Here is a 16,393-nt window from a genome sequence, read left to right as displayed (position 1 = left end):
TGCATATGATACTAGTATATGATACTCCCCATTACAAGCAGCATAACCCTCTCTCTCTCTTCTTTAATTGTCTGCCACATCAGCATGTTTGCTAGTCCCAAGTACAAGATACTATCTTAGTTACTCCCACTATGGCCAGCCTTAGAGCATCTCCACAGTTAAGCGCCCCCAGGGGCCAACCGACGAAAAAAGGGCTTGAAAAGGCTCGGGTTCCCAGCCGCGCCCCCACCCAGCCGTTCACATGAGGAGAGAGAGATAGAGAGAAAACCTTTTTTCATGTACATGGTGGGCCTAGCAGAAAAAAAGAAGAGAGAGAGAAGAGAGGTTGACTAGTGAGGGGGGGGGGGGGGTTGGCCCTGGATCGTTGGGGTCAGTTTTGACCAAATCCGACGCAAAACGATGTTCTGAGGCCGTGATTGGGCGATTTTTTTAACGCCGACGATTAAAAAGGCGCTTGGGAGGACGCTCTCAGGGCACGACTGGAGATGCTCTTACCACCCAAACCCCATTCAGACCTCACTCTCTCGTCGCCGCTTCGGTCTCAACGATGGCCTCTCCCCCCACATTGTCTCCCTAATTCCACCCCATGAGCCGCACTAGAACTGGCTCGACAGCGGCTTGACGTCAGGGGAGGGAGGAGGCGTGGACCCCGTTCAGTTGGCGAGGGCTCTGAAGTCCCTTTTCTTGCTCTAACACAATCCGATACTCCTCTTGCCGCTACCTCGAATGTGACACAAGTAGGGGCAGGGCCGGCCCACAGGCCGGGGCAACGGGGCGCCCGCCCTGGGCCCCTGGGAGGTAGGGGCCCCGGCCCAGCACCGCAACACCTAGCGACTAGCGAGCCTCGCCTGTTACCTCTCGTCGCCTCGCCTCCTGCGGTCGCCTCGCCTCCAGATTCAAGGAACAACGCCGCGGCTCCCGCAGTCCCGCGCCTGATTCGAGGCGACGAGGCTGTCGATCCCGTGCCGCCATTAATGGAGACCAACGGTGATTTCCCTTCCCCAATCTTCTCCCTCCTTCCCTTAATCCGCTACAGATTTGATGTTAAATAGCTGAGAGACTCCTCCTTCAGATTCGGAGTTTCGGAGCAGGGGAACTGGGGAAAGACATCGCCTTCTCTACTCGCCGGTGCATGGCCTGAGAGACTCCTCCTCCAAAGTCGAGATTCAAGGCAGGGCCCCTTCTCTACTCGCCGGTGCAGGGGCAGGGCCTGCGGCCGGTGCATCTCTGGAGGCTGGAGCAAGCAGGTTGCCATTTCTCATTTTCTCTGCTGCTTGGTCCTCTACTCCTCTATGAAAACTGATTTATTCTTGATACAGAGAGAGTGTAGGGAGCACAGGGAAGATTTCACATCGACAATTTCACATCGAGCCCATATCCAGGTGCTTTTGTTCCCTGTATTGACTCTTTTTTTTGCAAATTGATTGGTGACATGTCTTTTAGAAAATGTTTATCTGGTAGTGAGAAAAGGAAGATAAAAAAACAGAGAGATGAACTAATAGAATCCGAGAAAGGTTCAATTGACAATTTTTTTAGAACCGGTAGTTCTTCTAGGAACTCCTTGCAATTGGCCATAGTGACTATTGAAGAGCAGCAAACTAAAAATTTATATGAAGATTATGTTACCAACAAGGATGAAATTAATCTTAGTGAGCATGAAAATCTAGTTGATTCAACAAATTTAGAAATTCCAAGTGTTGGTGAACAACAACCTTTTACTGCTGATATCTTAGATCCATGACACTGGAATAATTTGGATGATAAAGCTAGGCATATTTTAGTAGAGAAGGGGCCTCTAAGAGAAGAGAATATTTTGTTCCCATCAGATAGTTCTTCTAGACATTTTTCACAAAGTTACTATTTCAGAAAGTTAAGCAACGGGGAGATGCATGATAGGAAATGGTTATTTTACTCTAAACATGTTGACAAGGTATATTGCTTTTGTTGTAAGCTTTTCAAATCCCATAACAACAAGAGTTCATTAGGATGTAATGGATTGAAAGATTGGAAGCATCTAAGCGAGAGACTTAAAGAACATGAAAATGGTGTAGAGCATATTAGAAACATGAACACTTGGCATGAGTTTAGAGTCAGATTATCCAAAAGTAAAACAATTGATAAGGATTTGATGCAGCAGATCACAAAGGAGAAAGAACGTTTGAGACAAGTGCTAATAAGACTAGTATCCATTGTGAAGTTTCTTGCTAAACACAACTTAGCTTTTCGCGGATCTAGTGAAAAACTTTACGAACACAACAATGGTAATTTCTTGGCATGTGTTGGGATGATTGCAGAATTTGATCCAGTAATGCAGGAACATCTTAGGAGAATTAAAAATGATGAGATTTATCATCATTATCTCAGCCACAAAATTCAAAATGAGTTAATTTCTCTATTAGCCTCTAGTGTTACAACATCTATCCTAAAAATTGTTAAAGAGGCCAAATATTTCTCCATAATTCTTGATTGCACTCCGGATGTTAGTCATCAAGAACAAATGACTAATTATTAGATGTGTTAACATGTCCAATAACAAAATTAAGATAGAGGAGTTCTTTATGGAATTTTTGAAGGTGGATGACACATCTGGTTTGGGTCTTTTTAGTGTACTTCTTGATGTTATAAAGTCTTATGGCCTAAATATTAATGATGTGAGGGGCCAAGGTTACGATAATGGTTCGAACATGAAAGGAAAAAAACAAGGGGTACAAAGCCGATTGCTTGAAATTAACTCAAGTGCTGTGTATATGCCATGTGCGTGTCATAGTCTAAATCTTACTTTGTGTGATATGGCAAGTTCGTGCAGTAAAGCTATTTCTTTTTTTGGAATTGTGCAATGCATTTATGTTTTGTTTTCAAGTTCCACTAAAAGATGGAAAGTGTTGCTTGACCATGTTCCAAATTTCACTGTGAAAGGTTTGTCTAACACGCGGTGGGAGAGTCGAATCAAAAGTGTTAAAGCTATTAGATATCAAGCACCCCAATAAAGGATAGCTTTGTCCGAGCTAGGTAAAATTTGTGCTGATGCCAAGTCAAAGACGGATGCGGAAAATTTATATAATGCACTTGGTAGTTTTGAATTTCTACTAGGCATGGTCATTTGGCATGACATTTTATTTGTTGTGAACACGAACACGATGCCTACTGTAGGGGCAAGGTCATCGACTACGGTTACCTGCACATCCACCCTTGCCTGCTCATTGTTCCTAACGGGATTTGCTCTAGTGCTGTCCATGACTGCTCCACTTCCAGTGACACCGGCTCCAACGGACGTGATCACAGTGAGTACAACACACATCTCACTTTGCACATTTGATTTTTTGGGCCGATTTTTTTTATCCAAGCGGCGACAACTATGATCAGTATACTATGCTAGTAGTACTAGGATCCGACTCAACTGATTGCTAGGATTGCTACGGACATTGTATATGTTCATGATTATGATTAGTGTATGATCGTTGTAGGATTGCTAGGATTGCTTGCCGAGAATGTGCATGACTATGATCAGTGTAGGACTTCTAGGATTGGTATGTATGCTTGCTATGTGTCCATGCGTATATGATCAATGCATTCATCAAGGCAATGCTCATTGCTATGACAAGTGCATTGATCAAGGAAATGCACATTGCTATGATCAGTTCATTTGATGATACCAATGCACATTGCCATGATTAGTTCATTGATGTACACTATAATGGTAGATAGTGTCCATTTTGCTACGCTACTGACCTGTGTTTTCCTAACTGACAAGGTGATGAAGACCGAGTGGGATGTCATCGGCGGCGGCGGTCCTCCACCGAATGTCTTGGAGGACGTAATCCATAAAAAACGATGGCTATAGTGGACCGAGATGTTGGGGAGGAGGGAGGAGGCGGCGGTGGCGATGTTTTTGCCCATGCTTGGCTGCAGGTTAAAGCTTGAGCACAAGACAATAGAACTGGTGCCATGCCAGTTCTACGTGTAGATCCAGAACCTTTTGCTGGAAACTGTGAATCTTTTGCTGAAAACTTATGATATTGTGCAGGGGTATGTGTTGCCCCTGCTGTCTTAGAATTGTACCCTTCTAATGTAGGTATCTGTGTGAATGCTAATATGTCCTGTTAATTGTGTGTTTTATGTGATGTTAATGTGTTATGTGCTTGCTAGTGCTAATGTCATCATTTTTGAAAGGGGTGAACAGAACAACACATTGCACACAACCAAATAGTTGTGGTTTGCATATGCTATCCCTTAAACCACACATGTTGTCCAAACACAAGGCACAAAATTGTTCAACGATGCGATGCAAGGGAGCAAACGAAACAAATTCCACAACATGGCCCAGAGGTTGTTTCTACTCAGCCAAGCTACGTTACAAGGGGCCCAAATTTTGATGCAAGCAACCAAACAGGCACATAAAGTTCCTCCTTAAAGGAACTATACCAGGATTCAGAATGTGTGGAAATGTTACATACTTCCGTGCTCTTTTGTTGCAGATCAGTAGATGAACATCCACAAGATCAGTTTTTTTGTGTGAGAAAACATCCTGCCAGACTCAAGTTCAGATACTACAATGCTTTGACCATCATCCCCTCAAACTCTGATCTCAACGCCCGAAGTGCGGGGAGAAAAGTTTCATACGTTCAGTTACATGAATCCACCACATTACACTAGAGTGCACAACCTATAGCCGTGCTCGCCCATTTCTCTTTGGCTCCGTTCTTCTATTCTTCCTTGTTTTACAATGATCCTATTTCCGCCTGTCCTTGGCCCTTTTGAACGTTTGCTTGCCCTTGTTCTTCCACTTCTGGTTACCTCCGGGCGTCCGGGCCTCCTGAATTTCCCTTACCTTACGCATCCTGCAATTTAACGGAGAGTCATGTCGTTCAGTTTCAAAAATTCTTAAATGGAAAAAGATGCATTATCTACCAACTTCTTTAGTTATTTAAATCCAGTGTATAAGTTCAGTTTTCTTCTTTTCAGAGACTGGAGAACTTCCAATATGCTACAGGTTGAATCTATCCCTTCAAACTTCAAAAGTAGATGGTGATTCATGTGCTCGATCGAATGCTGCGTCACAACCCAGCTCCAAACCAAGGAAAGGCTCTAGTCCGTTTTTAGAATATGGTTCTGTTGTTGTATAACTACAGATGAACTCTAGGATCTAGAGGGCGCCATATGCAATTAATACACAAAAACTTTTACTGACAGGTGACAACATGAACAAAGGAGGCATGTAATACACAAAAACTTTTACTGACAGGTGACAACATGAACAAAGGAGGCATGTAATACACAAAAACTTTTACTGACAGGTGACAACATGAACAAAGACAGCAAGACTCCAGTCTGACCACATGTGGATAGAGAAGGATGATTGGCTTACCTGTAGTTCTTGAGTTTTTGGTCAGATAACAGCTCATCAACCAAGGTCTGCTTCCGTTCGTGCTTTGTCAGCCTACTTGAGTAGTACTCAGATGCAGGCTCAATAACTGTTCCAACCTAAACCCATTATCAAAATATTCGGCACGTTAACAACTGATGAGCATTCAAAAAAATTCAACGGCGCGGTATCCAAAATATTTAATATTTAAAAAAATATTTAATAAAGCTCGCGATTTGATCACTTACTTGGAAATACTTCGGAAGAGCCTTGGATTTACCAGACCTCTTGAAATGCCTTTTAGGGTCCATTACATGCCTCAGCTGTAAAACATAAGTCGAGCATATTGTGCTTAAGCCACCAAAACATAAAAACTCAAGAATAAGTGATGGCCTGTCTAACATTGTGATTCAACATTTACATGGTATTTCAACTCACAATATTCAGTTCAGTTCCTAAAAGTAACACAGTCCGCCTCAATTGCAATATTACCAGATAAGCCTCCAAAGACGGTGCATGTTGACAAGCAAATACGGATGGTATACTAGTAAGTGTTCACTAAACCATTGCATGCTTGCTTAATGGTTGAATTCCCTGTTACTGAGAACAGACAAAAATAAAGCAGCAGTAGTAGTACTTTGTTTTAGGAGAAGCCTATTGCTATTGTAAATAACAGACAAGCAGAAGACAAACCCATGAGTACGCATGGTCTACATTCACTCAAGCACTACTGCACACTTATCAAATGGCCGATGCTTGTCCGTCAGGAATTCAGGATCACCTTCCTTATAAATGCTAAATTAAACAGGTGTTTTTTCTGTTTTCCCAAGTTACATAACGGAGCCCCCACACTGAATTACCACCACTGACAACAGCGCACCCAAGTGTAACACCATACCTGCAAAATCTCAAGGTCTTTCTTCAACTCGGGAGTGATGCTCGGCGCCGGCATGTCGAACCTGCAAAACGACGCAACAAACCATAAGCACCCATCCACCCACCCAAGAACCCAGTAGAAGATTTTCTAATTCACAAGCGGGGCTCAGCTCACCAGCCCTTGCCGGCGGTGTCCTTGACGTTCTTCCTCGCCATCTTGTTGACCTTCCTGGGGTCCCTCGGGGGCACGTAGAGCCCGTCCACGAGCTCGTTGCGGGGCTTCCAGAGGGAATCCTGCGCGTCAATGCTCGGGGTCGGCGCCGAGCCCTTCTTGCTGCCGCCGGCCGCCGCCAGGGAAGGCAGCTGGGGCGCCCACGACAGGCCGATCGGCGCCGGCGCCGCCGACGACGACATCGCTCGCCGAGCCCTTGTAAGCTTGGATAGCTGCTGCTTCGCTTGCCCCGGGGGTTGTTGGGTTGCGCGGCGGCGGCAGGGGCTGGCGGTGGAGGGGAAGAGGAGGAAACCAAGTAGGCGGCGCGGGGTAGGAGGGACTGCGACGGGGGAGAGAGCCCTAGTCCCCGACCTGCACGGGAAAAAGCGAGGAAACGCGCACCCTCGTCGGCCCTGCAAGCGCTATGGGCAGGCCCATATGCGGGAGACGCGTATATTGTTTTTCTTCGTTTTTCTTCTTTCGTTTCTTTTGTTTTTCGAATTTTGAGAAATGTTCACGTACCACAAATTTGACAAAAAATATCCGAATTTACAGAACATTCAAGAATTTAAAAAAATTCTCTAAATTTCCGAAAATGTTCCTAGATATCAATTTTTTTCTAAGATTTCAACAAATGTTCACGAATTTGACAAATACTCTCGGCAAAACAATCATAAATTAAGAAAATGTTCCGAATATAAAACATTTTTTCACGGATACAAAAATGTTTCACGAATCTGAAAAATATGTGCCAAATATGACTGCAAATTTGAAAAATATTTTTGGATTTTTTCACAAATTTAAATATATTCTTGGGTTGTATTAAATGTTATAGCATTCTAAAAAGTTCTAAATTTCAAAAATAATGTTCAAGAATTTTAAGAGTGTTCCCGGATTTTAAAGTAATAAAGAAATCGAATTTGGAAAATGTTCTTCAACTCAAAACAATGTTGACCAATTTAAAAATGTTCCCAAATTCAAAAGAATGTTTGAAAATTCCAATAATTATTCCCAGATTAAAAAAATGTTCTCTGATTCAAAAACTGTTCATGAATTTCAAAAAAAAAATCTCGGATTTAAAAAATCATCAACTTGAAAAATATTCCTGTTTGCAAAATTGTCCGTGAATTTAAGAAAAAATTATTATTTCAAAAATGTTCATGAATACTAAAATTGTTCATTAATTTGAATTTTGTGTGTGATTTTTGGAAAATTTCATGAAATTTCAAATAAATTCATGGATTTGGATAGACTTCATGAATTCAAAACAAGTTCACAACTTTGAAAAAAATCACGAACCTGAAAAAAAGAAAAGAAAAACCATAAAAAGAGAAAAAAAAGGTAACCTGTAAGGAGAAAAAATGATATGGGTGAGCCCACATAAAGGACAGGATGCATGTGAGGCTATGCGGTAGGTCACTAAACTCGTTAGGATATACTCCCTTCGTTCCTAAATACTCCCTCCGTCCGGAAATACTTGTCCTAAAGATGAATGTATCTAGACTCATTTTAGTTATAGATACATCCATTATATCTATTTCTAGGACAAGTATTTCCGGACGAAGGGAGTATAAGTTTTTTCAGAGATTTTACTAGGGACTACATACGAAGCAAAATGAATGAATCTACACTCTAAAGTATGTCAATATACATCCGTATGTAGTCTTCTAGTGAAATCTTTAAAAAGACTTATATTTAGAAACAGAGAGAGTAAGGGAAGATCTACGGACGTGGTTTTTTTGGGCTGGCAGATCTTCTTGAGGGCATAGAATTAAAATTTAACAAGCTACGGTGGGTCCATCTTTTTGTCACGATCTCTTATAAGCAGATGGCAACTTGTTGTTTTTCATGTCAAACGCTAAAGGGACGGAAGAAGTATCAAGCCTGTTGAAATATTTGCTCTTTCATTTAGAGATACTTCTCTGATTTGGACATTTTGAAAGCAGACAAACCTTCTCAAGGATCAAGTGTTGCACGACACACACCTTGATGGACTGCATCTCCGGAGGGCTTTGTAAAAATAAGAGTGAATTCCCGTTTTTATCCCTTACTTTTACATTTTTAACACTAGTTACCCCATTAAATAAGATTTCACTCGTTTTACCCTATTTAGCAAAAAAATGCCACAGTTTACCCCCTCTTAAAACAAATCATGTGTTCTGAGTGGCGGGTCCCAATTGTTAAGTCTAGCTGGCATACCACATTGTTAGGTTTTTCACTGCCTATTTTTCTCCCTGCTAAAACGGGCCTCGCAGCTTCTCCCGACCGACCTACGCCGACGGAGGTCGCTCGCACCGCATCACAACGCCCAGGTCGGGAAGCGCACCACGCTTGCCTCTTGTCGCTTCTTGATTTCATTCTTCACCCCCAATCGATTGCATCGCCCGTTCAAATATTCAGATATGTAGGTGCATCTTTATTAGTAAAGTAGTATATTTACATATACATACTTAAGGTTGTATATAATAATAATAATGAAGAAAATATACATGATTTTGGAATATATCATTAACAATTTTCTTCTATAATTTATTCAAGAGAAAATCTAAATTATAGCGTGTGAACCTAGTTGTTTTCATTCAACGGCTTGGGGAGACGCGGACGAGCTTGATAGGATGATCAAGACGTCCATGCATCCCATCTATGCATCTTAAGTGTACCCATTCAATTAGCAGAGAAATCGTCTACTACTAGCTGGTAGCCTACCAGCGACCAATAAGGAACATATGGTTCAATGTTTCTGAAGCATTTTACTTGAACAGTCATCACATCTTGTCTATGGCTCGTGGCCTACATCGTCCTACCTGTCCTAATGCAAGGAGGTAATTGTTTGGGGGCAGGATCGTGCATGTGATTGGAAGAAATGTGAACGACGCGTGTTGTAAATATTGGAGGCCAGCATGGCACAACACGACTCGGGCGTTATGCATTGAACATGAGTGACCTGCTCCGGTGGGATCATATCGGCCTAGGCCGGTCGGGAGAAGCTGCGAGGACCGACTCAGGAGGGAGGAAAATAGGCAGGGAAAACCCCATCGATATGGCATGACAACTGGATCTGTCAATTGGTACCCGTCGGTCAAAACGCATACAAAAATTTAAACAGGGTAAATTATGACAATACTTGTCAAACCGGGTAAAACAAATGAAATTCCGTTAAATGGATTAATTAGTGTCAGAAATGTTAAAATAGAAGGTAAAAACCGGAATTCAACGCAGCTGTGGGCAGAAACGATGATTGAGGTGTGTTGGGTGCTATATGCCGAGATGAAACAGGTGCATATCAAGGAGCTTCAACAATCTCAATTTCAGATAATGGTTGATCCGGAGACTCTAGAAGCAATGTCAAGCTACGTGGCTCTTTTTTTAGCAACGGATTTGGGGTACGAGAAGATTCAAGTGTCGACCTACTATGCGGCAACGGTCGTACACATGAGGCCCGTTTGGTATGGTTGTAATTTAACACATTTGTATTTTCGGGTGTAACTTACATGCCAAAAGCTATTTATAACGGAAACCAAAACAATCATCGAAGAACTATATATATTTTATAAGTGTATTTAGAAGAAAAACAAGAATCCAAACACGACTTGAAGGGTAATTACAAGGGCTCTTCTGCAGCAGTTATACAAGACCTACAGAGAAGGATGCATGATTTTATGTCTGTTATTTATCCATGAACTTTTTTGAGTAGAGGAAAACGAACCGTGAGGCCCACAAGCTCACAAGAAACGCATCAACTATTTTACCATTTAGTCGTCATTTATGTCTTGCAACTTTATCTGACATTATTTATATTCCCAAACTGATTCTTAGTTAAATAAAGTTGTTGGCCCCCAAAAAAGGAAATTTACTAACATGTTTTGGGTCAGCGTGTGAACAAAGAGAAATCATCAACCTTTTTCGATAAAGATTGTTTATCGTGACATGGTGAAGGATATCTTTCAAGGTTCTAATGGATCTCTGAATGAAAGGTACTTAGGTGTGCTCATCAATATTGGTCTTTCGAAAAATGGTACTTCTAAATTTTGAGAGATGGCGGTCGAAATAAGGAGAGAGACTAGATGTAGAAATTATTATCCCCGATAGGGAAGGATGTAGTCCCTCCATTCGGAAATACTTGTCATAGAAATGGATGTATCTAGATGTATTTTAGTTTTAGATACATCCATTTTTATCCATTTATGCGACAAGTAATACCCGACGGAGGGAGTATTAATCAAGTCCACTATACAAGCTATACTGGTTTGCTTAATGGCACTTTTCCGCCTTCCCCAGGGTCCATGTGAGCATGTCAATTCCATCATCAGCAAACTCTGGTAGGGTAGTAATAAGGGAGAAAGGAAGGCGCCTTGGGTATCGCAGGAGACTAGCTATAACAAAACCCAAATATAAGGGGGGAGGGGACTTAGCTTCAGGGATTTGGAACTGTTTAATTCGACCCTTTTGGCTTGACAATCATGGAGAATCTTGCAAGAATCAACATACTTGAGAGCAAACCATATCACACTCTCCTTGATAGTAGGTTCATCATCATTAATCTCAAGGCCGTCAAACACTCATTGTCATCAATCTCAAGGTTGTCAAACACCTCGCGGTTCAGGTCTAGTTGGTCAAAGATTCACCAACATCGATTTTAGCAGCAATCCTCGCACAACAACTTGTCACCAGCTCGGCATCAGAAGGGGTCGCCATCACACCAGGGGAAGAGGGGGAGTCAAACGACAAGCACTCGATCCAGAACCCTATCACTGGAGAGAAAACATGGATAGGGACTCACCAGCGATCGAACCCATCACAAAGGACATGAAACCCTAGTCGCTAGCGCGGGGGACTCATTTTTCACTATTGTTTACCAGATTAGTTCTTACTTTGATGTGATGTAGGTTTTTTCCTCCAAAATTAACATTTTTTATAAACAATAATCTTTTGAACTTAACAATTAATGCTTAGTACCATGTTTATATTTGGGTGCCTCCCCTTTGTGGTCCGAGGCGGTCCGACCTATGGACCAACCCTAAGCAACATTGCATATAGTTGCATATGACATATCGAAAGGAATTGATCCATCGAACTCAGCAACGATGATGGCAGACAAACCACCTTATATCTCCGACACCACTCCAACCGGCCTCTCTCTCTCCCTCCCTCCCTCTCTCCCCCTCCCCCCTCCCGCTCTCCCGCTTTCCCTCTCACACTCCCCCTCCCTCTCTCTCTCCTCCCTCTCTCCCCCCTCTCCCCTCTCTCTCCCTCTCTCTCCCTCTCTTTCTCCCTCCCTCCCTCTCTCTCTCGCCTCTCTCTCTCTCCCCCTCCCTCTCCCCCCTCTCTCTCCTTCTCCCCCTCCCTCCTCTCTCTCTCCCTTCCCCCTCTCTCCCTCTCCCCCTCCCCCTCTCCCCTCCCTCTCTCCCTCCCTCCATCCATCCCTCCATCTCTCTCCCTTTCTCACTCTCTCCCTCCCTCCCTCTTGTTGGAAATATGCCCTAGAGGCAATAATAAAGTGGTTATTATTATATTTCCAGTTCATGATAATTGTCTATTATTCATGTTATAATTGTATTAACCGGAAACCATAATACATGTGTGACTATATAGATCACAATATGTTCCTAGTGAGCTTCTAGTTGGCTAGCTCGTTGATCAATAGATGGGCATGGTTTCCTGATCATGGACTTTGGATGTCATTGATAACGGGATCACATAATTGGGGAATGATGTGATGGACAAAGACCCAATCCTAAGTATAGCACTAGATCGTGTTGTTCGTCTGCTAAAGCTTTTCTAATGTCAAGTATCATTTCCTTAGACCGTGAGACTGTGCAACTCCCGGATATCGTAGGAGTGCTTTGGGTGCATCAAACGTCACAACGTAATTGGGTGATTATAAAGGTGCACTACGGGTATCTCCAAAAGTGTCTATTGGGTTGGTACGAATCAAGACCGGGATTTGTCACTCCGTGTGACGGAGAGGTATCTCAGGGCTCACTCGGTAGAACATCATCATACTGAGCTCTGTGTGACTAAGGAGTTAGTCATGGGATGATGTGTTTCGGAACGAGTAACGAGACTTGTCGGTAACGAGATTGGACAAGGTATAGGGATACCGACGATCGAATCTCGTGCAAGTATCATACCGATATACAAAGGGAATTGCATACAGGATTGATTGAATCCCTGACATCGTGGTTCATCCGATGAGATCATCGCGGAACATGTGGGAACCAACATGGATATCCAGACCCCGCTGTTGGTTATTGACTGGAGAGGTGTCTCGGTCATGTCTCCATGTGTCCCGAACCCATAGGGTCTACACACTTAAGGTTCGATGACGCTAGGGTTATAGGGAAATACTGTACGTGGTTACCGATGATTGTTAGGAGTCCCGGATGAGATCCCGGATGTCACGAGGAGCTCCGGAATGGTCCGGAGGTAAAGACTGATATATAGGAAGTGAGGATTTGGACGCCGGAAGTGTTTCGGGCGTCGCAGGTAATGTACCGGGACCACGAGAAGGGTTCTGGGGTCCACCGGGAAAGGCCTAACAGCCACGAAAGGGTATTTGGGCCAAGAGGTGGATTGGAACCAGCCCAAAGTGGGCTGGTGAGCCACCACCACCCAGCCCAAGGCGCAAGGGGGCAAGGTAGGCCAAAGCCCTAGGGCGTGGGGGCTTGCCTTGGGTGTCAAGCCACCCGTAGGGCTGCCGCAGCCTTGCCCTGGTTGCCGCCCCTTGCCTCCCATCTAGGAGGCTGCCGCACCACCTAAGGGGAAACCCTAGGGTGACCAGCCCCTCTCCCTCCCTCCTATATATAGTGATGGTTATGGGAGGGCTGCAACACAATTTCTCCTCCCTACACGACGCAACCGTACCCTTCCTCATCCTTGCTCTCCGCATAGCTTGGCGAAGCCCTGCCGGGGAACCACGTAGCTCCACCGTCACCACACCGTTGTGCTTCCGGAGCTCTCCCTCAAACTCTCCCTCCTCTTTGCTGGATCAAGGCGTGGGAGACGTCACCGGGCTGAACGTGTGTTGAACGCGGAGGTGTCGTGATTCAGCACATAGATCAGAATCCACCGCGATCTGAATCGCTGCGAGTACGACTCCATCGACCGTGTTCATAGTAACGCTTTCGCTTAGTGATCTTGAAAGGTATGAAGATGCTCTACCCCTTTGCTCGTTGCTGGTTTCTCCATAGATAGATCCTTGCATGGCGTAGGAATTTTTTTGAAATTTTTACGATCCCCAACAGTGGCATCCGAGCCAAGGTTCTATGCGTAGATTCTATGCACGAGTAGAACACAAAAGTTGTGGGCGCTGATTTTGTCAATTGCTTGCCATTACTAGTCTTAACTTGATTCGACGACATGTGGGATTAAGCGGCCCGGACCGACTTTACACGTACTCTTACGTGAGACTGGTTCCACCGACTGACATGCACTTGTTGCATAAGGTGGCTAGCGGGTGTGTGTCTCTCCCACTTTAGTCGGATCGGATTCGATGAAGAGGGTCCTTATGAAGGGTAAATAACATTGGCATATCAACGTTGTGGATGTCACGTAGGTAAGAAACGTTCTTGCTAGAAACCCTAACCAGCCACGTAAAACTTGCAACAACAAGTAGAGGACGTCTAACTTGTTTTTACAGGGTATGCTATGTGATGTGATATGGCCAAAAGGATATGATGTTACATATGTGATGTATGAGATTGATCATGTTCTTGTAATAGGATTCACGACTTGCATGTCGATGAGTATGACAACCGGCAGGAGCCATAGGAGTTGTCTTAATTTATTGTATGAGATGCAACACCATGTTGATTACTTTACTTTATCGCTAACGGTTGGCTATAGTAGTAGGAGTAATAGTTGGCGTGACGACTCCACGGAGACACGATGATGGAGAACATTATGATGGAGATCATGATGTCATGCCGGTGACAATGATGATCATGGTGCCCCGAAGATGGAGATCAAAGGAGCAAGATGATATTGGCCATATCATGTCACTATATGATTGCATGTGATCTTTATCATGTTTTTGATCTTATTACTTAGAACGACGGTAGCAAAGATAAGATGATCCCTCATTAAAATTTCGAGATATGTATTCCCCTAAGTGTGCATCTTTGCGAAGGATGATTGTCTCGAAGCACCACGTGATGATCGGGTGTGATGGATTCTAACGTTCGCATACAACGGGTGTAAGCCAGTTTACACACGCAAAACACATAGGTTGACTCGACGAGCCTGGCATGTACATACATGGCCTCGAATACGGGAGACCGAAAGGTCGAACATGAGTCGTATGATTTATACGATCAGCATGGTGATGCTCACCATTGATGACTAGTCCGTCTCATGTGATGATCGGACAAGGGCTAGTCGACGTGGATCATGTAACACTTGGATGACTAGAGATGTCGATCTAAGTGGTAGTTCATTAGTAATTTGATTAGATGAACTTAATTATCATGAACTTAGTCTAAAATTTTCTTTACAAATATTGTAGATCCAATGTCCAACGCAAATGTCCCATTCAACTTCAACGCGTTCCTAGAGAAAACCAAGCTGAAAGACGATAGGAGCAACTATGCGAACTAGGCTCGTAACTTAAAGCTCATCCTCATGGCTTCCAAGAAGACATATGTCCTTGATGCATCGCTAGGTGATCCTGCCATTCCCGTGGCATACTAGGACGTTAGGAACGCCTGCCAGTCGCGGAGTGATGACTACTCTCTCGTTCAGTGCGGCATGCTTTACAGTTTAGAACCGGGGCTCCAAAGGCGGTTTGAGCAACATGGAGAATATGAGATGTTCGAGGAGCTGAAACTTGTTTTTCAAGCTCATGCCCGGGTCGAGAGATATGAAGTCTCCGACAAGTTCTTCAGCTGTAAGATGGAGGAGAATAGTTCTGTCAGTGAGCATATACTCAGAATGTCTGGGTTTCACAACCGCTTGACTCAATTGGGAGTTGAAATTCCGGATGATGCAGTCACTGACATAATCCTCTAGTCGCTTCCACCGAGCTATAAAGGCTTTGTGATGAATTACAACATGCAAGGGATGGAGAATACTATTCCCGAGTTGTATTCAATGCTGAAATCTACGGAGGTAGAAATCAAGAAAGAGCATCAAGTATTGATGGTCAATAAGACCACTAGTTTCAAGAAGGGCAAGGGTAAGAAAAACTTCAAGAAAGACAGCAAAGCAGTTGCCGCGCCCGGTAAGCCAGTTGCCAGGAAGAAATCAAAGAAAGGACCCAAGCCTGGGACTGAGTGCTATTACTGCAAGGGAACCAGTCACTCAAAGCGGAATCGCCCTAAGTACTTAGCGGACAAGAAGGCCGACAACGTCAAAGGTATATGTGATATACTTGTTATTGATGTGTACCTTACCAACGCTCATAGGAGCTCCTGGGTATTTGATACCGGTGTTGTTGCTCACATTTGCAACTCTAAGCAGGAACTGCGGAACAAGCGTAGGCTGGCTAAGGATGAGGTAACGATGCGCGTCGGGAATGGTTCCAAGGTCGATGTGATCGCCGTTGGCACGCTACCTCTACATCTACCTTCAGTATTAGTTATAAACCTTAATAATTGTTATTTAGTACCAGCTTTGAGCATGAATATTGTATCGGGATCTCGCTTGATGCAAGATGTCTACTCATTTAAATCTGAGAATAATGGTTGTCCTATTTATATGAGTGGTATGTTTTATGGTCATGCCCCGTTGGTAAATGGTTTATTCCTGATGAATCTCGATCGTGATGATACACATATTCATAGTGTGAGTGCCGAAAGATGTAAGGTTGATAATGATAGTCCCACATACTTGTGGCACTGCCGCCTTGGTCATATCGGTGTAAAGCACATGAAGAAACTCCATACTGATGGACTTTTGGAGTCTCTTGAATTTGAATCATTTGACACATGCAAACCGCTCCTCTTCTC

General features: G+C 43.7%; 1 protein-coding gene across 1 annotated transcript; it reads right to left on the bottom strand.

The window, feature by feature from the left end:
* Positions 1-4,367: 4,367 nt before the first annotated feature.
* On the bottom strand, positions 4,368-6,791 carry LOC123403019 (rRNA-processing protein fcf2-like). Its single transcript, XM_045096998.1, has 5 exons — positions 6,414-6,791; positions 6,261-6,321; positions 5,611-5,685; positions 5,366-5,481; positions 4,368-4,838 (listed from the first exon to the last, which is right to left on the bottom strand). The coding sequence occupies exons 1-5, from the start codon at positions 6,650-6,652 to the stop codon at positions 4,730-4,732; spliced, it is 600 nt and encodes a 199-aa protein (XP_044952933.1). The 5' UTR covers positions 6,653-6,791; the 3' UTR covers positions 4,368-4,729.
* Between the last annotated feature and the right edge of the window lie 9,602 nt (positions 6,792-16,393).

The sequence above is a fragment of the Hordeum vulgare genome, chromosome 6H (genome assembly GCF_904849725.1).
Source record: "Hordeum vulgare subsp. vulgare chromosome 6H, MorexV3_pseudomolecules_assembly, whole genome shotgun sequence".
Classification (NCBI taxonomy): Eukaryota; Viridiplantae; Streptophyta; class Magnoliopsida; order Poales; family Poaceae; genus Hordeum; species Hordeum vulgare.
The sequence above is the reverse complement of the archived record's forward strand: the minus strand, read 5'-3'. Positions and strand labels throughout refer to the sequence as shown.